At 41.8% G+C, this 25,278-nt stretch overlaps 4 protein-coding genes across 4 annotated transcripts; 3 read left to right on the forward strand and 1 right to left on the reverse strand.

Annotated features, from left to right (window-relative positions):
• Positions 1-1,376: 1,376 nt before the first annotated feature.
• Positions 1,377-17,978, forward strand: LOC118236591 (olfactory receptor 52K2-like). Its single transcript, XM_035435084.1, has 3 exons — positions 1,377-1,469; positions 1,678-2,117; positions 16,985-17,978. The coding sequence occupies exons 1-3, from the start codon at positions 1,377-1,379 to the stop codon at positions 17,541-17,543; spliced, it is 1,092 nt and encodes a 363-aa protein (XP_035290975.1). The 3' UTR covers positions 17,544-17,978.
• LOC118235220 (olfactory receptor 4Q2-like) lies at positions 1,456-7,924 on the forward strand. Its single transcript, XM_035432368.1, has 2 exons — positions 1,456-1,469; positions 6,653-7,924. Exon 2 carries the CDS (start codon positions 6,672-6,674, stop codon positions 7,626-7,628), a length of 957 nt encoding a protein of 318 aa, XP_035288259.1. The 5' UTR covers positions 1,456-1,469; positions 6,653-6,671; the 3' UTR covers positions 7,629-7,924.
• On the forward strand, positions 11,286-13,395 carry LOC118235221 (olfactory receptor 143-like). The gene is made up of 2 exons (XM_035432369.1): positions 11,286-11,313; positions 11,491-13,395. The coding sequence occupies exon 2, from the start codon at positions 11,510-11,512 to the stop codon at positions 12,464-12,466; it is 957 nt and encodes a 318-aa protein (XP_035288260.1). The 5' UTR covers positions 11,286-11,313; positions 11,491-11,509; the 3' UTR covers positions 12,467-13,395.
• A 1,887-nt stretch (positions 17,979-19,865) lies between the features above and the next one.
• Positions 19,866-24,161, reverse strand: or101-1 (odorant receptor, family B, subfamily 101, member 1). The gene is made up of 3 exons (XM_035432736.1): positions 24,126-24,161; positions 21,378-21,808; positions 19,866-20,700 (listed from the first exon to the last, which is right to left on the reverse strand). Exons 2-3 carry the CDS (start codon positions 21,786-21,788, stop codon positions 20,140-20,142), a joined length of 972 nt encoding a protein of 323 aa, XP_035288627.1. The 5' UTR covers positions 21,789-21,808; positions 24,126-24,161; the 3' UTR covers positions 19,866-20,139.
• Between the last annotated feature and the right edge of the window lie 1,117 nt (positions 24,162-25,278).

Consider the following 25,278-nt stretch of genomic DNA (forward strand, 5'->3'; position numbering starts at 1 on the left):
ATACAGGTGTGTGCCTTTCCAAATTATGTCCAATCAATTGAATTTACCACAGGTGGACTCCGATCAAGTTGTAGAAACATCTCAAGTATGATGAATGGAAAAAGGATGCACCTGAGCTCAATTTTGAGTGTCATAACAAAGGGTCTAAATACTTATGTAAATGTGATGTAAAGTTAATGATGTGCTGTTGTTAAGAAATAAAATAAAGAAGGTGCACAATGCGTGGGTTCCTTTTGGGAAAGCATCAAGAATGGTGCACATAAGGAAAAGTATCTTAACCCTATTTCTTATTTCTTTAGGCTATTACTTTTATTGATTTTATTTGAAGTTCATTCCTTGAATAAAAATAACATATGTTGAATACTAAGGTGTCTTCATTCAATTTTAATGTGCACGAGGAGGGGGTATATAGGGAAACGCTAAATGAACAGACTTGCATGCGACCATGAGCGCAATACAGTGCCAATTTATCAGCTTGAGGCTGCTCCTCAAGTCTGTGCATGGCCCTGATCCTATAAAACATTTAGAACCCACTAAATAGCACCTTATGAAATACTGGGTGGGAGGTTTAATCTTAACAATTTAATGAAAGGACTCTAGTCAGATCAGGTGGCCATGGATATAGATTGAAAAAAAGTCCTGTCAAGGAAAAAAGAAATTGATTCATTCAGAAATTGAGCATGTTGGTGGTCTTTATATAAACCAGTGGCCACGCCTTTCAATGGGAATCAAACGTTCATTCATCAAACTGAGGAAAGACATTTTTTTAATATAAGACTACTGTTCTTTTATGTTTTTGGTGAAAAGTAATACTTGTGCTTTGATTGATTTATATACTGCACGATTAACATACCCCTATGCAATATCACGTTTATATGAATTAATAATCATGTTAAATATGGGCACAATGTTTCAAGACAAAAAAAATCAGATCAACTAAGCATTGCTACAGAACAAGTTTTACAGTAAATCTAAGGATTCTTCACCTGTGAACGTGTTCAGTGCCAGAACTGAACACAGTACTTTACAAACAAGATTAATTCATTTTGATCAATTGCGGGCGAGTTCAGGTTATTGCAGTATAATCGTGTTTTTTGCCCTGTAAGAATGGAAAGTAAAGCAAAAATGTGATTTCAGTCAGTAATCACTGCACTGCGTTTTGCAAAGTAAAAAAACTGTTGAAGTGAACATTTCTGGCAAATACTGACTGGACACAGAAGTGGTGCAATACCACAGTAATAATGCATCTCAGAAAAAGGCTGCAACTGTGGGCCTGATTCCCTAGGCTGCATGTGACTCTGCAGTAAAATGTCAAAAGCAGCAGCATCTGCCACCCGTCTTTCAGAGTCCGGGGGCGGTCCTCTCCTGCCTCTAAAATGAGTGACAGCACAAAGAGGGGAGGGCTCATGCAGGATAAAGGCAGAAATTGTGTCAGGAAGGGAGGACTGCCAACCAGAAACCTGAGACAGGTATGAACTCGCCGTTACACCACTCAAAGTACAGCCATAGACTGTAACTTCGTTTCAAGCCCAGAGCAGCTATTAGACAATACTGTGTGAGCACTGGTAACAATGCAGATCATTCTACCAGACCTGAGTACTACAGATATTACAGCTGTAATCGGATTTCTCTCATCACACGTTTTAATTTTTTTCTGTTTTCAGGGTCTGGTCTTAGGCACTGATGGCAGAGATGGAAAATGTGTCGTATGTACCTTTGAAGCAGCCCATCGTGTTCACAGTGGAAGGCTTCATCATAACCAGGCAGCAGGGGTACCCCCTGTTTTTGGTCTCTCTCATCGTGTATGCTGTGATGCTGCTGGGAAACATCACCGTGGTTACAGTGATAGCCACGGATGTCAAACTCCACAAGCCCATGTACGTGATGATGTGCAACCTGGCAGCATGCGATCTGCTCGGGGGCACGACAGTCATGGCCCAGCTGATGCCACACTTCTTAACAGGGTACAACACCATCGGCTACACAGCGGCCATTTTCCAGGTCTTCGTTGTGCACACATACAGCTTGGCCGTCGCCACCATTCTGTCAGCCATGGCATATGACCGCTATGTGGCCATCTGTCAGCCGCTGCACTACCACACCATCATGACCACTAGGAGGCTGGTTTCACTGTGTTGTTTTGCCTGGTTTGTGGCTGTCTGCAGAGTCGCGATCCTCCTCATTCTAACTGTGCAAACGCCACTGTGTGGGACATTAATAATGCATGTCTACTGCAGTAATGGAGCCATTCTGAGGCTGGCGTGCATACCCACCCCCATCAACAACATCTACGATTTGTGTTCACTTTGGTCCCTAAGATCCGGGTGCTTCTTAATCATTGCTTTTTCCTATGTCAAGATCCTCAAAGCATGCATCATCAAACAGGAGAAAAACAGTCGGAGCAAGGCCATACAGACGTGCGCCTCCCACCTCATCATTTATATCCTCTTTGAGAACTCCATTTTAATCATTGTCATCACCTACAGATTGCAAGAGATCAGCCCCAACGCCAAGAAGTTCTGGGCCATTTTTTTCATCATTGTGCCCCCCACAGTCAACCCAATCATTTATGGCATCGCCACAAAAGATATTCGCACAAACATCGTGAAGTTTTTCAAATCCACTATTTCACCGAAATAGGGAAACCAGCCAGTACCACTCAGTTATCGAAATAACTTTTTTTTTTAAGTATTTTTTTTTTGGTTGAGGAAAGTTGGTAGTGTTATCTTCTCATCACAACTGCATCTCTAAAACATTTTCCTACAGAAAAGTGTCAGGACTTTATTTTGTTTAAACATAGCTGTGAAGTCGTGGTTTGCAGACTAGTCAGAACAATGATCATGGTTAAAACCTTGGCACAGCATCGATATTCTCCACACCCTTACACAACTTAACTGCATCACCGTAAAAAAAAGTCTCAAAGTTTTGTGCAGTGATAAGGATGATCACTTCTGGCACGATTTGAACCATCCTCCCCCATGAAGCTTTTTCATTAGAAAAAACATATCTAGCCTGGTTTTAAAAACTAATAAAAAGCTATGTACTTTTTTAAATAAAGCACAAAAATTGCAATCGAGTTTTTAGTTCTGGTGTCCTTTGTTATAAGGACATAATACGCCAAAAATAAAAATCATTCAACACTACATGTAAGACAGAATCCAGATATATGCTCTGATTGCCCATTCTTGCTAGTACTTGAGTATTTTTCTTTTATGTCATTTCTGTTTTTTCTGCAAACCACTGTCAAGACTGGGCAAAATGCAGTGATAAACCCTAGACAGGTGACTAATTCATTGCAGGCCACAAACATCATTCACTTCCATCTACGGCGAGAACATGCAGACTCCTTTCATTAAGGCCCGGGCCAGGATTCGAACCTGGGATGTTCTTGCGGTGAAGCAAGTGCTATCCATAGCACCACCGTGCTTCCCATGTGGGCCTTCCTAGAAGGTAATCATGTCATTTTAGAAGTCCTGAATGACAAGAATGAAAATGCATTCTTCTCCGTTCAAGTTAAAAATATGCGCTTATCTAGAGTGATGTGTCTGAGAAGGTGATGTGTTACTCATTAAAAACAGAAGATTTTTCACTTAATTTTGACTTACTGAAGTCATATTGCACAACCATTTATATTATTTACATATAGACTGTATATTTGATCTTGGTGTATCAGTAAGCAGATCTGCAGAGAACCCTGTTGTTTGCAGAGTTTCCCCTTGTTTGCAATTATGTACTGAAATCCAATACGTACCATAATTATGAAACTGTGAAAATGTTTTACATGACAAATTAATTCATGGGGTAACAATATACAAGTATAAAAAGTGTATATAAGTGTATATAAAAGTGCCTTTGGAAAATATTCAGACCGCTTCACTTTTTACACATTTTGTAAAGTTATAGCCTTATTATAAAATTGATTAAATTTATTCTCATCAATTTACACACAATACCCCATAATGGCAAAGTGAAAACAGGTTTAGAAATTTTTGCATATTTATTAAAAATAAAAAACTGGAATATCACATTTACATAAGTATTCAGGCCCATTACTCAGTACTTTGTTGAGGCACCTTTGTCAGCGATTACAGCCTCGAGTCTTCTTGGGTATGACCCTACAAACTTGGCACACCTGTATTTGGGATATTTGTCCAATTCTTCTCTGCAGATCCTCTCTAGCTCTGTCCAGTTGGATGGGGACGGTTGCTGCACAGCTTTTTTCAGGTCTCTCCAGAGATGTTTGATCACGTTCAAGTCCGGGCTCTGGCTGGGCCACTCAAGGACATTCACGGACTTGTCTCAAAGCCTTGTTGTCTTGGCTGTGTAACATAGGGTCGTTGTCCTGTTAGAAGGTGAACCTTCGTCCCAGTCTGAGGTCCTGAGCGCTCTGGTGCAGGTTTTCATCAAGGATCTCTTTGTACTCTGTTCATTTTTCCCTCGATCCTGACTAGTTTCCCAGTTCCTGCAGCTGAAAAACATCCCCAACAGTATGATCCTGCTACCACGTTTCAGCATAGGGATGGTATTGGCCAGGTGATGAGCGAAAGAGTTCAAACTTGGTTTCATCAGACCAGAGAATCTTCTTTCTCATGGTCTGAGAGTCCTTTAGGTACCTTTTAGCAAACTCCAAGCGGGCTATCGTGTGCCTTTTACTGAGGAGTGGCTTCCATCTGGCCACTCTACCATAAAAGGCTGATTGGTGGAGTGATGCAGAGATTGTTGTCCTTCTGGAAGGTTCTCCCATCCCCACAGAGGAACTCTGGAGCTGTCAGCGTGGCCATCGGGTTATTGGTCACCTCCCTCACCAAAGCCCTTCTCCCCCGATTTCTCAGTTTAGTGGGGCGGCCAGTTCTAGGACCTTCAATGGTGCACAAATTTTTTTGTACCCTTCCCCAGATCTGTACCTCCACATAATCCTGTCTCGGAGGTCTACGGACAATTCCTTCGACTTCATGGCTTGGCTTTTCCTCAGACATGCACTGTCAGCTGTGGGGCCTTATATATACAGGTGTGTGCCTTTCCAAATTATGTCCAATCAATTGAATTTACCACAGGTGGACTCCAATCAAGTTGTAGAAACATCTCAAGTATGATGAATGGAAAATGGATGCACCTGAGCTCAATTTTGGGTGTCATAACAAAGGGTCTAAATACTTATGTAAATGTGATGTAAAGTTAATGATATGCTGTTGTTAAGAAATAAAATAAAGAAGGTGCACAATGCGTGGGTTCCTTTTGGGAAAGCATCAAGAATGGTGCACATAAGGAAAAGTATCTTAACCCTATTTCTTATTTCTTTAGGCTATTACTTTTATTGATTTTATTTGAAGTTCATTCCTTGAATAAAAATAACATATGTTGAATACTAAGGTGTCTTCATTCAATTTTAATGTGCACGAGGAGGGGGTATATAGGGAAACGCTAATTGAACAGACTTGCATGCGACCATGAGCGCAATACAGTGCCCATTTATCAGCTTAAGGCTGCTCCTCAAGTCTGTGCATGGCCCTGATCCTATAAAACATTTAGAACCCACTAAATAGCACCTTATGAAATACTGGGTGGGAGGTTTAATCTTAACAATTTAATGAAAGGACTCTAGTCAGATCAGGTGGCCATGGATATAGATTGAAAAAGTCCTGTCAAGGAAAAAAGAAATTGATTCATTCAGAAATTGAGCATGTTGGTGGTCTTTATATAAACCAGTGGCCACGCCTTTCAATGGGAATCAAACGTTCATTCATCAAACTGAGGAAAGACATTTTTTTAATATTACATTTTTTTTTAGATTAAAGTAATACTTGTGCTTTGATTGATTTATATACTACACGATTAATATACCCCTATGCAATATCACGTTTATATGAATTAATAATCATCTATGTTAAATATAGGCACAATGACAAAAAAAATCAGATCAACTAAGCATTGCTACGGACGTTTTACAGTAAATCTAAGGATTCTTCACCTGTGAACGTGTTCAGTGCCAGAACTGCACACAGTACTTTACAAACTAATTTATTTATTTTGATCAATTGTGGGCGAGTTTAGGTTATTGCAGTGTAATCGTGTTTTTTGCCCTGTAAGAATGGAAAGTAAAGCAAAAAAGTGATTTCAGTCAGTAATCACTGCACTGCGTTTGCGAAGAAAAAAAACTGTTCTCTCGTTAAAGTGAACATTTCTGGCAAATAATGACTGGACACAGAAGTGGCGCAATACCACAGTAATAATGCATCTCAGAAAAAGGCTGCACCTGTGGGCCTGATTCCCTAGGCTGCATGTGACTCTGCAGTAATATGTCAAAAGCAGCAGCATCTGCCACCCGTCTTCCAGTGCATTACATCATCACTGAGTCCAGGGGCGGTCCTCTCCTGCCTCCAAAATGAGTGACAGCACAGAGAGGGGAGGACCCATGCAGGATAAAGCCTGACAGCCCATCAGGAAGAGAAGACTGCCAACCTGAAACCTGAGACGGGTATGACCTCGCCTTCACCACACAAAGTAGAGCAATAGAATATGTTCTATTAACAATACTGTGTGAGTACTGGTAAGAATGAAGATCATTCAAGCAGACCTGAGAACTAAAGGTGTTAAGTTACTACAGCTATAATGAGATTTTTCTGACCACTCAGGTTTTTCTTACTGATTACAGGGTCTGGACTTTGGCACTGATGGCTGAGATGGAAAATGTGTCGTACGTACCTTTGAAGCAGCCCATCGTGTTCACAGTGGAAGGTTTCAACGTAACCAGGCAGCAGGGGTACCCCCTGTTCGTGCTCTCCTTGATCGTGTACGCCGTGATGCTGCTCGGAAACATCACCGTGGTTATGGTGATCGCCAGGAATGCCAAGCTCCACAAGCCCATGTACGTGATGATGTGCAACCTGGCAGTGAGCGACCTGCTCGGGGGCACTGTAATCATGACCCAGCTGATGACCCACTTCCTGACTGGGGACAGGACCGTCAGCTACGTGGGGGCCTTTGTACAGGCCGCCTCTGTGCACATGTACCACTCGGCCGTCGCCACCATTCTGACGGCCATGGCGTACGACCGCTACGTGGCCATCTGCCAGCCGCTCCACTACCATGCCATCATGACCACTAGGAGGCTGGTTTTACTGTGTTGTCTTGCCTGGTTCATCGCGTTGTGCCTGGTCTCCACCCGCCTCATTCTGAACGTGGGAACGCCATTGTGTGGGACGTTAATCACACACGTCTACTGCAGTCATGGATCCATTATTAGTCTGGCATGCCTCCCCACCCCTACCAGCTCCATGTTCCAAGTGTATTCAATTTATTCCCTAAGTGCAGTCTGCTTCTTAGTCATTGCCTCTTCCTATGCGATGATCCTCAAAGCGTGCATCGTCAAGCAGGAGAAAAATAGTCGGCGCAAGGCCATACAGACATGCGCCTCCCATCTTTCCATTTATATCTTCTTTGAGATCTCCTTGTATCTCATTGTCATGACCTACGGTAGGAAAGACGTCAACCCTGACACCAAGAAGTTTTGCGCCATTCTTTTTATCATCGTGCCCCCCACAGTCAACCCAATCATCTATGGCATCGCCACAAAAAATATTAGAACAAACATTCTGAAGTTTTTCAAATCCTCTGTCTCACCAAAATAGGGAAACCAGGGGAAGCCAGTACCATCCTGTTAACAAAATAACATTTTTTGAATATATTGTTTAGGGTGAGGAATCTTCTCGTCACATTTTCCCACAGAAAAAGTCAGATGGGCTTTTTTCCCCGCAAACATAGCCGTAAAGTCATGGTTTGCAGGCTGGTAAAAACAATCATCATTGTGAAAACCTTGTTACAGCATTGTTATTTTACACACCCTTCCACAACTTCACGGCATCATTGTAAAAAATCTCAATAAAGTTTTGTGCCAGTTGGGCAGATGGTTTTTCTTTTTAAACAATTTGAACCATCCTCCATATTTTTTTCCCCATGAAGCTTTTGCATTATAAAAAGCATATCTAGCCTACATTTAATGAACTAATAAGAAGCTATTTGCTTTTTATTAGCTGCGACCGCAGTTCTATAGCTCTGGCTGTCGGTCGATCGGTTGGTCGGTTGGTCCACAAAAGTGTCCCACCCTGAAGCAGCCACAGTTTTCGCCCCAGGAGGCTGAAATTTGGCATGGACGTTGCGCATGACCAAAGGTAGAGCTGAGTAACTTTCAGGCCGATTTACCAAGAGGGGGCGTGGCAATGGGCGTGGCCTATCACAAAAAGGTGCATAACTCCTAAATGGATTCACAGATTTGCACAAGATTTTGTGGAAAGATTGGTCATGAGCCAAAGAAGAGGTCACTTGTTTGTGTGAGGGTGTGTGCGTTGATGCATGCACACATGGAGGCATGCGCGTGTGCGGTCGCAGCTATTGCGGATTTGTGCTTGTTTAAATAAAGTACAATACTTGCAATATAGTTTGTCGTTCTGCACAATGAACCTGAAAATCGAGTAATAACCAAGCTCTGATCTCTGATCGATTTCACCTCTAAGAGAAGAGCAATGCCCTGAGCATGTGGACAATTGGAATGAGTGGAGAATTGGGCAATGCTATACACAGATTAACTGACGTTTGAAATCTGACAGATTTTTTTTTTTTTTTTTACTGTCTACTGTAAAAACCATAACAAGCAATGAAGAGCCACCCAACGTCATGTAGCCCACATCCAATTAATTTTCCTCTGGTATAGTTAAAACATCCCATTAGCTAGCAAATGTGAAGTTAAGTTCCTGTTAACTCACCACTGTTATGAGCCTGTGCAGATCCACGACTCTCTCCCTTTAAGGATGGGCATTAATCCACAAATCTGAAAAGCATGAAAGCACAACGTAGTATGATTCACATTGTTCTGACACCAAAAGGGCCTGCAGGCAAATGCTGCAAACATGGGTGGAACATCCAATCTCTTAAACTAGCCTAAATATCCACAAAACAATGAGTAGAATAGGTGCATGAAAAACTACCATACGACAAACTGAAATATTGCATGTTGCAAGGTGTAATACTGCATAGCATTTCCATTTATTGAAACCTCAACTAACAAGTGTGTCGGACCTTACTGAAAATGGTGCAGTAACTTAACCGAGCCCCTGCAGGACTAGTTAACTACGGTCTGGGTAAATACTCAATCTGAATGACTGCATGGATCACGGTTCTAAATTCATATCCTGGCTACCATTCATACCACATCAACTTGAGATTGTATATTATATAGATGATGAAAATGTACGATAAAGAACACTCATTTTACATTGAATATCGTTACATCAACACTGAGCTAGCTAAGCGGCTAGACCTGTACATGTGCAATATTCATTAAATTTCGCAAGTGTCCATTGAGTATGTGCTGACATGTCATTAATGGCCTGATGGCTACGCTGGCTCCTTACTGATCACATGCCCTCAACTGAATGAAGAAAGCTTTGTGACAATTTTGCTATGATGGTATAGTAGAAGTTTTGATGGCTAGCTAACTATCCATGACATAAAACATACTGCGACAACATGTGACCTCAGATCAAATTTCTACTCCGTTACGCGAGTGCCAGCAATCCTAGCATGACTCTGGCTTGCTAGGTACTTAAATAAAACGAACAAATCGAGTATCTTTTGCATAAAATCCTATCATGTTGAAAGCAAAATGTACAGCTATGGATAGTGCCTCTACTCTGCACTAAGGTCATGTCACTGAACATCAATAACCAATCTCTGAAAGAAGAATGAATTAACTCACAGGACAATACATTTTCACTGATTGGTAGAAGTGACAATTTTAGGATACAATTCACCAAATGATTTGTTCCTGTAGGGTTACCCAACAAACATATAGGCAACATACAGTGGTATAGCGCAATACAGCGGCGCAATAGACTGTGCTTTTTTCAGCTTGAGACTGCCCTTCAAGCCTGCGCACGGCCCTGACCCCACACAACATTTGGTAAATGGATGGTAAATGGACTGCATTTATATAGCGCTTTTATCCAAAGCGCTTTACAATTGATGCCTCTCATTCGCCAGAGCAGTTAAAGGTTAGGGGTTAGGTGTCTTGCTCAAGGACACTTCGACATGCCCAGGGCGGAGTTTGAACCGGCAACCCCCCGACTGCCAGACAATCGGTCTTACCTCCTGAGCTATATCGCCCCTTTAACATTTCAACATGATGAACACTACCAAATAGCACTTTACAGTCTTTCTTCACAATTTAATGGAAGGACTCTAGTCAGATCAGGTAGACAAGGCTATATATATATATATATATAGAAAAAGGCCTTCCGTGGAAATAATACATTGATTAATTCAGAAATATAGCACATTGGGGGTCTTTGTATAAACCAGTGGCCATGCCTATCAATGGGAATCAAACTTTCATCAAACTGAGGAAAACTTTTGTTTTAAAAAATATAGCAAGGCTGCTCTTTGATGGTTTTACTGAAAATAAATGCTTATGCCTTGCTTTAGATATTGCAAGATCAACATAAATGTAAACACCCTAGGCAATATCACTTTTATATGAACTAATAACCATCTATGTTAAATATGGACACTACGTCTGAAAACAAAAAAAAGCTGTTTAACTAAGGTGAATTTATGTGTATATGCATGGTATGATTAACAGCATTGTCTTTCAATTGTGACTGCAATGGACAATTTCATGTACATGCATTGTCATTTCCATTTGCTCGTTCCATTGTAACGCTCCTGTCAAACCACACTGCTACAAAACAAGTAGGCTATTACAGAAAATCTAAGGATTCTTCACCTGTGAATGTGTTCAGTGCCAGAACTGCACATAGTACTTTACAAGTGATACTCATTTCTTTTAATCTATACATTGAGGGTGAGTTCAGGTTATTGCAGATTGCAGTGTAATCGTGTTTTTTGCCCTGTAAGAATGTAAAGTAAAGCAAAACCAAGTTATTTCAAAAGTCATCTGAGATAATTACTGCACTATGTTTGCAAAGAAAAACAACAGTCCTTTCTCATTAAAGTGAACATTCATGGCAAATGGACACAGGCGAAGAACAGAAGTGGCACAATACCACAGTAATAATGCATCTCAGAAGAGGGCTGCACCTGTGGGCCTGATTCCCTAGGCTGCATGTGAATCTTCAGTAATATGTCAAAAGCAGCAGCATCTGCTACCCGTCTTCCAGCGTATTACATCATCATTGAGTCTGAGGGCGGTCCTCTCCTGTCTCCAAAATGAGTGACAGCACAGAGAGGGGAGGGCTCATGCAGGATAAAGCCTGGAAGCCCATCAGGAAGAGAAAACTGCCAACCTGAAAGCTGAGACAGGTATGACCTCGCCTTCACCACACAAAGTACAGCAATAGAATATGTTCTATTAACAATACTGTGTGAGCACTGATAAGAATGTAGATCACTCCTGCAGACCTGAAAAATAAAGGTGTTAAATTACTACAGCTATAATGAGATTTTTCTGACCACTCAGGTTTTTCTTACTGATTACAGGGTCTGGACTTTGGCACTGATGGCTGAGATGGAAAATGTGTCGTACGTACCTTTGAAGCAGCCCATTGTGCTCATAGTGGAAGGTTTCAACGTAACCAGGCAGCAGGGGTACCCCCTGTTCGTGCTCTTGTTGATCGTGTACGCCGTGATGCTGCTCGGAAACATCACCGTGGTTACGGTGATCGCCAGGAATGCCAAGCTCCACAAGCCCATGTACGTGATGATGTGCAACCTGGCAGTGAGCGACCTGCTCGGGGGCACTGTAATCATGACCCAGCTGATGACCCACTTCCTGACTGGGGACAGGACCGTCAGCTACGTGGGGGCCTTTGTACAGGCCGCCTCTGTGCACACGTACCACTCGGTCGTCGCCACCATTCTGACGGCCATGGCGTACGACCGCTACGTGGCCATCTGCCAGCCGCTGCACTACCATGCCATCATGACCACTAGGAGGCTGGTTTTACTGTGTTTCTCGGCCTGGTTCTTCGTGCTCTGCCTGGTCGTCGCTCGCCTCATTATGAACGTGGGAATACCACTGTGTGGGACGTTAATCACACACGTGTACTGCAGTCATGGATCCATTCTGAGTCTGGCATGCCTCCCCACCCCCATCAACGACTTGTTCGGTAATTGTTCGATTTATACCATAAGTACGGGCTGCTTCTTAGGCATTGTCTTTTCCTATGCGAAGATCCTCAAAGCATGCATTGTCAAAAAGGAGAAAAACAGTTGGAGCAAGGCCATACATACATGTGCCTCCCATCTCACCATTTATCTCCTCTTTGCGATCTCCTTGTTCCTCATTGTGATGACCTACAGTATGAAAAACATTAACCCCAATGCCAAGAAGTTTTGCGCCATTTTTTTTATCATCGTGCCCCCCACAGTCAACCCAATCATCTATGGCATCGCCACAAAAAATATTCGAACAAACATTGTGAAGTTTTTCAAATCCTCTGTCTCACCAAAATAGGGAAACCAGCCAGTACCACCCTGTTAACCAAATAACATTATTTAGATGTATTTCTTAGGGTGAGGAAAGAGCTGAAGTGTTATCTTCTCATCACAACATTTTCCTACAGAAAAAGTCAGATGGGCTTTTTTTCCCCCAAACATAGCTGTAAAGTCATGATTTGCAGACTGGTAAAAACAGTGACCATGGTAAAAACCTTGGCACAGCACTGTTATTCTACACACCCTTCCACAACTTCACTGCATCATTCTCAATAAAGTTTTGTGCCAGCTGATCAGATGGTTTTTCTTTTCAAACAATTTGAACCATTCTCCATCTTTTTTTCCCCATGAAGCTTTTGCATTATAAAAAGCATATCTAGCCTACATTTTATAAATAAGAAGCTATTTACTTTTTAAAGAAAATACAATAATTGCAATCTAGTTTGTAGCTGTCGTCATATTTTATTAGTGTGATTCTGTGACTGTATAAAAACAGAATATTATACAAGTAACAAGAAAAACCAGTTGACACTACAGAATGTGCAAGACTGCATCCAGACCTACCCACCCTTTCTTGCTACTGTATTAATGGCTGTATTTTGTTAATCGACTTGTACATTTTTCTTTTATGTAATTTTTTTCTTCTGCAAGCACTTTGAAGATCGTGTTCTATGCAGATCTAATACAAATACAGACCATTTCATCTCCTACAAAGGAGCTAGAGGCAGTTAGCATTTCAGCACACTGTTACACTGTAGCAGACCAAAGTCTTGGAGAGGATGATTGACAGCGCAAAACCCGATTACCTATGATAGACCTACTGTAGCTGCTTTTAACTAATGCCAAAGTTACTTAAAGGCAGCTGTCATAATAACGTTTGCAAGGGAGCGCAGAAAACTTCGGATCTGGGTTCTTGTCCTCGTTTTTCGTACAGCCCACCACACACAATCTTTCGAAGCAAGTAAAAAGAATTTTATCACTTGCCTATTTGCCTAATTCAGGAGAACTGGCACGGCTGTATCTGAGGGTACTGAGTATTTTGTGAATTAATCGCTGTGCTGATAGTTAAGGAAAATGATTGAAAATAGGTTGAGACAAATGAGCAGTTTGCAGGGAAGTTGATCTCAGAGATATGAAAAACACATTCACGATCACATTCCTTTCACAATCATTAATCGGCAATCATTAATAGGCTATCACATTTATTTATTTTTAATGATTCTGCAATTAGATTTTAATGTTTATGTAAAGCTCATTCCTTTAATAAAGGTCAAATATACTGAGGATTAAAGTGTCTTAATTAAATTATAATGTGTGCGAGCAGGGGGCCTATGGTGAAATGCCATTTGAAGAGACTTGCAAGCGACCGCGTGAGCAGCAGGGTGGCCCTTTTTCAGCTTGAGCCACTGTAAAAGTTCAAAAGTCAACTAGCTTACTTTTTATAAGCCAGTAATTTATAAAAAGCACCTTATAAATTACTGGCTAGGAAGGTCACATTTTTATTATTGTGAGAAGAAAAACATAAAATGTACTTTGTAAATGCACTACCACACCATCATGACCACTAGGAGGCTGGTTTCACTGTGCTTCCTGGTCTGGTTCGTCGTGGTCTGCCTGGTCGTGGGCCTCCTCGTCCTGAGCGGGGCAACGGCACTGTGTGGGACGTTCATCTCACACGTCTACTGCAGTAATGGAGCCATACTGAGGCTGGCGTGCATACCCACCCCCATCATCAACATCTACGAAATGTGTTCGGTTTGGTTCTTAAGATCAGGCTGCTTCTTAGTTATAGCATTTTCCTATGCAAATATCTTCAAAACGTGTGTCATCAAAAGAGTCGGAGCAAGGCCATACAGACGTGCACCTCCCATCTCACCATTTATATCCTCTTTGAGGTCTCCGGGTTCATTATTATCTTGACCTACACGCTGCAAGAGATCAGCCCCAACACCAAGAAGTTCTGCGCCATTTTGACTCATCGTGCCCCCCACGGTCCACCCAATCATCTATGGCATTGTCACGAAAGATATTCGCGCAAGCATTGTGAAGTTTTTAAAATACTGTCTCACCAAAAAAAGGGAATCCAGCAAGTACCACTCAAATATGCAAATAACATTTATAAAATGCATTTTTTTGGTTGAAGAAAGTTGGTAAATGTTTTCATGTCATCACAATTGTGTTTCTAAAACGTTTTCCTACAGAAAAAGTGTCATATGGACCATTTTTCAAACAGTGGAAAAATTACGGTTTGTAGGCTGGTCAAAACAACGATCATTGTAAAAACCTTGCTGCAGCATTGTCATTCTCCACACCCTTCCAGAACTTCATTGTATCATTGTAAAAAGTCGAAATAAAGTTTAGTGCCAGCTGGGCAGACGACACTTGAGGTGAAGTCCTACGCTGGATTTCCTTTGCTGATGAGGATGATCATTTCCTGTCTTGTTCTGGCACAATTTGAACCATCCTCCATCATTTTTCCCCTATGAATGTTTTTCATTATAAAAAGCACATCTAAACTAAAAAGAAGCATTGTACTTTTTTAAACAAAGCAGTACAATTGTAATCTAGTCTGTAGTTCTGTTGTTGTTTGCAATTTCTCATTAGTGTGACTTACAAACCTTTATATATTTACAGTTATTAAAATGATAATACAATAATAAAAACCATTTAACATGACAGATTTTGTGTAACACTACATCTGTATACCTGTTGACTGACAGCTCCAACACTACCTAATGAAGAGGAAGGTAAGCCTACAGGCACCATGCAGTCCTGCAGTTTGGCTTTCTCCAAAAATATATAGTGTAATAATATGTAATTACATCATTAAAGCCTCAGCTATTCCTGATGGTAAACAGCATGAGATCAACAAAAATCTGGTTTTTACCTAATATGCTTATTCCTGGACAGGGTTGCAGGCCAGATGGGGGCTATCCCAGCATGCACTGAGCAAGACAAAGGAACACGCCCCTGCACAGGTTATTAATCAGTAGCAGACCACACACACTCTTCACTCACACACTCATACCAATGGGAATAACATGCAGACACCAATAGAAAGGCCTTCCCTTGTTTGCAATTATGTACTAAAATTCAATATGTACTATAACTATAAACCTGAAAATGTTTTACAACATGACAAAAAAATTCTTGGTTTAACAATAATGTACAGTGTGCGCCCCATGACAAGTGTGTTGGACATTAGACACTGCTTTGGCACCTCCTAGTGTAAGTGTTTTGAATTCACATCAACAGGCACTATTTTGCTTATTTGACTTATGGGGTATGCACTATCATTTGCCTATACGCCTAATTCAAGAGAACTGGCAGTGCTATAGGCTATCTCATGGTACTGAGTATTTTGCAAATTAATCGCTGTGTTGATAATGAAGGAAAATGACAGAAAATTGCTATTTCAGGAGTGCTGCTGCACAGAGATATGTAAAAACACGTGTCCTGCCATGATCATTATTAGGCTATTACTTTTATTGATTATGCATTTACATTTTTATGTAAATGCGTACAGTTAATTCCTTTAATAAAGATACAATATATTGAAGATTAAGGTGTCTTAATTGATTTATAACATGCACAAGCAGGGAGTCTGAGGTGAAATGCTCTTCGAAGAGACAGAGAACAGAAGTGGCACAATATCACAGTAATAATGCATCTCAGAGGGAGACTGCACCTGTGGGCCTGATTCCCTAGGCTGCAAGTGACTCTGCAGTAATATGTCAAAAGCAGCAGCATCTGCCACCCGTCTTTCAGTGCATTACATCATCACAGAGTCCAGAGGCGGTCCGGTCCTGCCTCCAAAATGAGTGACAGGACAGAGAGGGGAGGGCCCATGCAGGATAAAGCCTGAAAGCCCATCAGGAAGAGAAGACTGCAAACCTGAAACCTGAGACAGGTATGACCTCGCCTTTACACCACTCAAAGTACAGCCATAGCATATGTTCTATTAACAATACTGTGTGAGTACTGGTAAGAATGCAGATCATTCAAGCAGACCTGAGAACTAAAGATGTTATTACAGCTATTATCGGATTTCGCTGATCACTCGTGAATTTCTTCCTGATTTCAGGGTCTGGTCTCAGGCACTGATGGCAGAGATGGAAAATGTGTCGTATGTACCTCTGAAGCAGCCCATTGTGTTCACAGTGGAAGGCTTCATCATAACCAGGCAGCAGGGGTACCCCCTGTTTGTGGCCTCGCTCATCGTGTACGCCGTGATGCTGCTGGGAAACATCACCATGGTTACAGTGATCGCCAGGAATGCCAAACTCCACAAGCCCATGTATGTGATGATGTGCAACCTGGCAGCGTGCGATCTGCTCGGGGGCACTGTAGTCCTGACCCAGCTGATGTCATACTTTCTGACAGGGGACAAGGCCATCAGCTACCCAAAGGCCATTTTACAGGCCTTCTGTGTGCAAACGTACGGCATGGCCGTCACCAACATCCTGGCAATCATGGCGTACGACCGCTATGTAGCCATCTGTCAGCCACTGCACTACCACACCATCATGACCACTAGGAAGCTGGTTTCACTGTGTTTCCTGGTCTGGTTCATCGTGTTCTGCCTGGTCGCGATCCTCCTCATTCTGAATGGGGCAACACCACTGTGTGGGACGTTGATCACACACGTCTACTGCAGTAATGGAGCCATTCTGAGGCTGGCGTGCATACCCACCCCCATCATCAACATCTACGAAATGTGTTCGATTTGGTTCTTAAGATCGGGCTGCTTCCTAATTATAGCCTTTTCCTATGCAAAGATCCTCCAAACGTGTGTCATCAAAAGGGAGAAAAACAGTCGGAGCAAGGCCATACAGACGTGCGCCTCCCATCTGACCATTTATATCCTCTTTGAGGTCTCCGGGTTCATCATTGTCTTGGCCTACAGGCTGCAAGAGATCAGCCCCAATGCCAGGAAGTTCTGCGCCATTATTACGTTCATTGTGCCCCCCACGATCAACCCAATCATCTATGGCATCGCCACGACAGACATTCGCACAAGCATTGTGAAGCTTTTCAAATCCACAGTCTCGCCGAAAATAGGGAATCTGGCAAGTATCACCCAGTTATCTACATAACATTTTTAAAATATTTTTTTTTTAGGTTGAGGAAAGTTTAAATGTTTTCTTTTCATCGCAATGGTGTCTCTAAAACATTTCCCTACAGAAATAAGTCTCAGGTGGACCTTTTTTCAAACAGCAGTAAAATAAAGGCTGGTCAAAACAATTATCACTGTGCAAAACTTGCTACAGCACTGTTATTCTCCACACCCTTCCAAGAGTTCACTGTATCATTGTAAAGAGTCTCAATAAAGTTTAGTGCCAGCTGGGCAGAGGACACTTGAGGTGAAGTCCTACACTGGATTTTCTTTGCTGATCAGGATGCTCATTTCCTGTATTGTTCTGGCACAATGTGAACCATCCTCCATCTTTTTTTCCTTATGAATGTTTTGCATTATAAAAAGCACATCTACATTTTTAAAACAAATAAGAAGCCATGTACTTTTTTAAATAAAGCAGAATGATTGCAATCTAGTTTGTAATTTTGTTGTTTGTCATTTTTTTATTAGTTAGTTAAAAGTGAGTCAAAACCAAAACATTATACCATAACAATGAAAACCATTCAACACTACAGATTCCGTGTAACACTGCTTCCGTACACCTGCTCTGATTGACAGCGCCAACCCTACTTAATGAAGAGGAAAGAAAGACTACAGGCATCCTCCAGTCCTGCAGTTTGGCTTTCTCTGGAAATATATTGTATAATATGTAATTACATCATCAAAGCCTTTGCCATTCCTAACGGTAAACTGCAGTAGATCAACAAAAAGATTTTTTATTTTACCGGTAGATTATATTTGATCTTGGTGTATTAGGATACAGAGTCACACAAAGAACCCTGTTGTTTATTTGTTGAGTTTTCCCTTGTTTAAAATCATGTGTTGAAATTCAAAATGTACCATAATTATGAACTTGAAAATGTTTTACAACATGACAAACAAATCATTGGTTTAACCACAATATACAGTGTGGGAAATAAATATATATGTAATCAAAAAATCACAAGCCCAATGTATTGGGAAAGACATGTAGTCAGAGAGCACAGGCCCAATTTATACGGGAAAGGAATGTATTCAAGAGCACCAGCCACCACCTCCATGATGTATCATACGGCTAGCAAAGGAGGGAGTGTGCAGAGTGGACAAACCTGAGCCATAAGACTAACAACCTGCAGCAGTGAGTGCTTCATACTAAAAACATGTGCAGTCAGAACAAACACGTAATACACACGTAGTTTCTGCCATGTAAATTAAGCATTTTATGCAAGTATATACGTAGAATGAACGCAAGCTTCTGCCTTTTACGCAAATGTGTCGTCAGAATATATGATTTGTGATAAAAGAGGGAAGGGAGATTCAGGTGGGAGATGAGCACTAGCATTTTTAAAAAATAAAGAAGGAAGGGGCCCATAAATATTGGTGTCAAAGAATTGGGAAATAATGGTGTCAAAAACAGGACATGACTAACAAAAAGAAATAAGTGGGAAGTACTAAGTTTAAGCTCCACAACAGGAGGAGTTAGCAAAAATGGATAAAAGAAGCATTTGGCCCCAGGGGATTTCAGTGTGTGTCTTGGAATGCTTGGAGAGTGATAGGAGTGCGATTGGATGTATTGTCTTTGCTTTGTGAGTGACCGTTAGTTGTACTGAACTGTGCAGCTCAGCCCGGGTTCTTGTATGTGAATCTTTGATTCACTAACAAAAAACCCGGTTACATCAGACTCTGAGATGTGTGCATCTTTTGAAGAAGCATTCAACAGTGTGGAGGAGAGCGACCTCGGCATTCCTGGCCCAGGCCGGGGCCTGTTTTCTCCTGCCCACAACAGTGTGCGCCCCATGACCAGTGTGTTGGACACAGATTTGGCGCCTCCTAGTGTAAATGTTTTGAAATCACATAAATAGGCACTATTTTTTCCATTCGACTTGTGTCTTGCTTAGGAAACATTTTTATTGTGATGAATTTCTATCAAAACCTCACAAATTCCATATTTACATCTATTTTGCCATTAAGCATGAGAAAGGTATTAAATATTAATTTTACATAAAAGTAATGATGATACTAAATCAAAAAGGACTGACAAATAGTGCAAAATGTCCATTTGGGTCATATACTCATCTGATAGGTACATTATGACCACATGCACATCACATATTTTGAGATATTTACACTTAGTCCTGTTAAATATTACATGAAAACATCCAAATATGGTCATTTTAAATAAATTGCCATTTTTTCATATTCCTGTAATTATGTCTTTTTGGTTTTTAAACATTTTCCAAACACGAGAAGGATTGACACCTGACCTCATAATAAAAACATTCAAATAATGAACATCTTGGCAACACTTTTCAGCGTTTCCTTTAATCATTTTTGGGCATGGAAGAGACACACTGCCTTTGACTGATTTATAAAAAATTATTAGATTTTTTTTAAGTTTAAATGAACGGAGGCTGTTTGTACCTGCGTTACCAAGGTTACAAAGCACGCTCAGGGCTGCTGTACATGCGTTACCAAGGTTACGAAGCATGCTCAGGGGCCGCCGTATGTGCGTTACCAAGGTTACGACGCACGCTCAGGGGCCGCCGTACATGCGTTACCAAGGTTACGACGCACGCTCAGGCTGGCGCGGCGGCGGTTTTCCTGGCCCGCGGCGACACGGCTCGGCGGCGGCAACAGAACGCCCGCCTCACCGCGTCCCTCAGCTCCCGGTTCCTCAGGCTGTAGATCACGGGGTTGAGCAGCGGCGTCAGGGCCGAGTACAGGATGGCCACGATGATGCGCACGTCGGCGGAGAAGTCGCCCACGCGGTACGAGGTGTACACGAAGGCGGCCGAGCCGTAGGAGAGGGAGACCACGGTCAGGTGGGAGGCGCAGGTGGCGAAGGCCTTCCGCCGCACCTCCCAGGAGCCCATCCGGCCGACGGAGGCGCCGATGGCGGCGTAGGACGAGAGGACGAGCGCCAGCGTGCCGAGCAGCGCCACCATGGCGCACGCCAGCGACAGGCGGCTGACGGCGGCCACGTCGGCGCAGGCCAGCCGCATGACGGAGGACGGGTCGCAGAAGCAGTGGCGCACGCGGTTGGCGCCGCAGAAGGGCAGCCGGCTCACGGCGGAGATGGCGGGAAGGGTGCAGGCCATGCCGAACCCCCAGGCCCCGCAGATGAGGAGCAGGCGGACCTGCACGCAAACGCACCGGACACAGCACAGACAGCACAGGCATCTCAATATGACCGCACTGCCCACCGTCACCATGCAGATACGTTTACAGGCACGGTTCAGCCATTTTGATCAACTGGTCATGGTATTCCACGAAGACCTTGATTGGTTAAATCGGCAAAGACCATGATTGGTTAAATCAGGTTCCATGGAGAGGAGATTAAACAAAAGCCTGCCCTAGGGGGTCCTCAATCAAGCAGTAACGCCCCAGCTTCTATTCATGAATGTGGTTAGAAAAGTTGATTCCTAAAATCAGGTGTGCAACTGCTTACTTGTAACAAAAGTCTGCACCCACACTGGCCTTACTTGGATAAGACGGTGCACCATGGCCACATCCCAAATACTACTAATGATGCCCTTTTTTTTACCTCCCATAGTTTGATTAGTATTACATTTAATATTTGGTCTGTGTGTTCCCCTAGGATGGGGTTGTGAGGGAGGCAGGGGAAGAGAAAAGGGTGTTGACAGTAACAAGTAGTAACACAAACAGTATGTTGGATATTAAAACTTCCCCACAGAGATGAAAGAGTGGCTTTGACTTTATAAAGGAAAGTGCAAAGTAAACACAAACGGTTCGGCCAGTGCCTTGTTTTTGTTTGCTGCAATTTTTTTTTAAAAAAGAAGAACGCAAACCAAACCTTCTGCGTCATGATGGCGGTGTAGCGCAGTGGGTTGCAGATGGCCACGTAGCGGTCGAACGCCATCACGGTCAAAAGGCTGCGCCCGGTCACCGCCATGGAGATGAACCAGTACATCTGCAGGAAGCAGCCCGCCACTGAGATGGTATTGGTCCCCGTCAGCAAGCCCGACAGCATGTTGGGGATGGTCACTGACGTGTAGACGATGTCCACGAAGGACAGGTTGTGCAGAAAGAAGTACATGGGCGAACTGAGCTTGGCGTCCGTCCGCACCAGGTATATTATCATGGTGTTCCCTCCCAGAATGGTCATGTAGGCCAACAGAAAAAGAACAAACAGCAGCGTTTTGTTGTCCTTGAACTCTGACAAGCCCACGATTACAAACTCGGAGATGGTCTCGGACGTGTTCATACTGTGGAGAATCCGCTAAACTGCACAAACACCGAGACGCAACATAATTGCACATCGTGGTTAGTTCATTAGCACATGGGTACACTCGATTACTTAAACCATTAAAGATGTGGGGTGTGTATATAGTCACCCTAAATGCAGTTTAATTCGTGATACTGATTATTACATAGTTATTAAGATAGGCATGTATTCTGTCTATTAAATCTAACAGCAATACACTCGATTTGAGTGAAAATTCAAGAAAAACATATTATATAAATACATGTGTAGGACTTATGTTTAAGTTCAATGGATGTTTTAAGTGAATAAATAGCTAATAATGAGCAGACTACATTTGGTCAAATTTGGCTAATCAATTTTTTACATTTACCCCTTTGAAATTAGCCTACCCACCAGGCGTAATATATCGTTGTCTTCCCCTTTCAATAATTGTTTCATTTAAACCATTTGATGAATGCACAAATGCAATTCGTTTCTAAAGTCGTTACAACCAAGTCTAGCCTCTGCTAACTCATTCTAAAGCCGGGCACCCACCGCACGCGTCGCGTATGCGTCGCGTAAACAGCAGGGCGAAGCAGCACGGCGCGACGCGTAGGGTGTCTCCACTGGTTCCGTTTGTGTCGCGCAAAGGCTTGCGTAAAAGCTATATATTCCTAGTAGCTCTCGCAGTCTGCAGTGGGCTTTTACATCGTGTATTTCACGTTTGTTCACGACTGTTGATTATGGGTTAAGTGAATACTTTGGTGAGAGACCTTTTTCAGTTTGTTAATTTGGTAATATTTCGTTAACTCGTAAATAGCCTACGTGAGAAAGTAAACGCTTTCAAGAAGTACCATAAACTTAAATCGCAACGTAGCCTGCATAACAATCAATCTCAAACTGTATTAATTTATTTGCTTGGTTAACAAGCGTGCCAATTTCATGAAGAATATGTAATGATCATAATAATAATAAATAATCCGTAATCAACCATTGGGAATTCCCGTGTTGTCTTGCCATTCACGTCAAAACATTTATAGGATCAGATTTAGTAAAATCAGCTAATCATGAAAAAGTCAGTAACAGTTTTAATCTTGAAGGGATATGAACACCACAACGCCATGAACACCGGAAGCTTTGAAGTACAAGTGCAATAAAGGCTTGCTTACAACTTCATTTATAAAATAGGTGCATTTTCATCGGCAAGACCACTAAATAATCTGATTTTTTTAAAGCTCTGTGGATTATCTGATTTTTATTAACAAGCCCTTTTTGAAAGCACGGCGAACGAAGACATCGGAGAAGTCAAATAGGCTGAGCAATGGTTGGTTAAAAACTATCTTCCAATACTCGAGCTAACAAACCGCTGCTCGGTGCATTCCCTTTTACGTCACTCAATAGCCTACGTCTTTCTGTGGTGTATTTTCAAATTTACCCCACCCCCTCCGCAAAATAAGACAGCGAAACTAAGTTTGCCTTTCCCCCAGGTTCCAGTTATTTATTTATTTTTACAAAACGAAAAGGCTTGTATTTTTTTTAGCTGCTTAAAAAATATCTGGGAGGTAACTAGGGACACACCCCCAGTAATATAAGAATGAAATATAAATCAGAGCATGTATACCTAGCATTTTAGAGCATATTTCTGTGTATAAACAGGCCAACGTGACGCGCGACAAGCCGAAAAAATAGAACAGAAGCGAAAAACTACGCTTCAGTTCGCTTGTGTCGCGCGAGCTTCGCAGCCGGTACGCGACGCGTTCGCATCTGGTGGAGACGACGTCGCCCGCTGCCGTTGTAATAACAGTACTTCAACTACGCTTCAGTTACGCGCGTAATACGCGCGTAGTGCGCTCGCGGCCGATACGCGTGCGGTGGGTGCCCGGCTTAAGTTTCATGCCTGTAAAAGTGCCTGTAATGTCAATTAAACTATTTTTAACGGAGTTGCCATTTTTTAAATTATACATTTTCTATGTTCTTTGGATTATTTGAACATATTGTGTAAAACTTCCCAAAAACGTGTTTTTCTTTTATTAGTTTGCTTTTACTTGGACGGCATTGACGACTGTGTCAAAGTAATGTAGACTAAACGACACTAAGTCGTTATTTAGCGGTCATCCCATTAAATAACATGATTTATAACGCAATTTTATATTGATTTATAGGCTTACGGTTATTTTGAATAATATCTTTTCTCAGTGCATTTACACAATCATGTTACTTGAATCATGTTAAAGTAAAACTTTAGCTACACTGGAACCCGAAAAGACTATAGGCTACAGTTCAGCATCATTTAAAATATAATATGTTGAACGAACAGTCTGTAGGCTACACACTGACCCGTTGTGTGAAATTCCTTACCAGTTGCAGAAGCTGAAGTCTTGCACTCTTTGAGAGTTCAGTGTGGTAAGAACTTAAGTATAGGTGTTTGCATTTTATGAATTACTAAATAATTGTTTATCTGCTGGATGAGGCGCTCCGAGGGGATTTTCGTACTTTTGCGTCAATTAAAAACTTTTCCTTGGCAATTAAATAAAAGAAACGTTCTCAATTGAAACATCCCCAAGGAACAAATGTTTATGATCCACTGAACCCGAATGACGTAAAACCTCATTATCAGCATGCTCGTTTATTTCATTTTAATTGCGCCGTGTGCAGTGACTATACAACAGCTATGCAATTAATTCCACCCCATTCCGGAGTAAACAAACAGTTTTATGCCTTGGCTCTTGCTTCTTGGTGTGTGTGTGTGTGTGTGTGTATGTGTGTGTGCTTCAAATCTTGGTTTGAAAAAATAAGATTTAAGATATAAGATATATATCTATATATACACACACACACAGATGAGTGACAAGACAAATAAAAAATGTAAAGGATTCCTTACAGGTATACTGCATGATACAATTAAGCAATTAACATCATATCATGCTCTGTGGCATGTACAAAAGATGGCCAGAGGAAAAGATCTAAGTGACTTTGAAAGAGAGTTCATTACTGGGGCATGGATGGCTGGAGCTTCAGTCATAATGACTGCTCAACTGGCTAGAGTTTCAATAGCAATCGTGACTACATTACATAACAAGTATTTAGCAGACACTCTTATTTACATTGCATCCATGTATACAGCTGGATATATACTGAAGCAATGCAGGTTAATTTTTTATTTTTTATTTTTTTAAATCAGATTTAATATTTAAGTAATATAATTTGCCTGTATATTTTGAGATGCTAATTAAATCTGCAGTTATGAACTAAAAAATTTATTTATCATGTCTGTTTTAAAAAATCATTTTTAGCATAAATCTTTGGGGAAATGCCATATTTGGGCTAAATCAGAGAGAGAGAGAAACACATGTGTTTTAATTTAGATTTGGCACCTGATAATATTATATTCAACCAGCCATCTTCAAAATGCACGTTATGTCTCTGGCACTGGCGCTGTTTTGGCGCCACCTTGAGTTATATAGCGGTAGTACAGTGAGGAATAATCTCAGAATCTAGGCTCGGAGTTCAT

This window comes from Anguilla anguilla, chromosome 9 (assembly GCF_013347855.1).
Source record: "Anguilla anguilla isolate fAngAng1 chromosome 9, fAngAng1.pri, whole genome shotgun sequence".
NCBI lineage: Eukaryota > Metazoa > Chordata > Actinopteri > Anguilliformes > Anguillidae > Anguilla > Anguilla anguilla.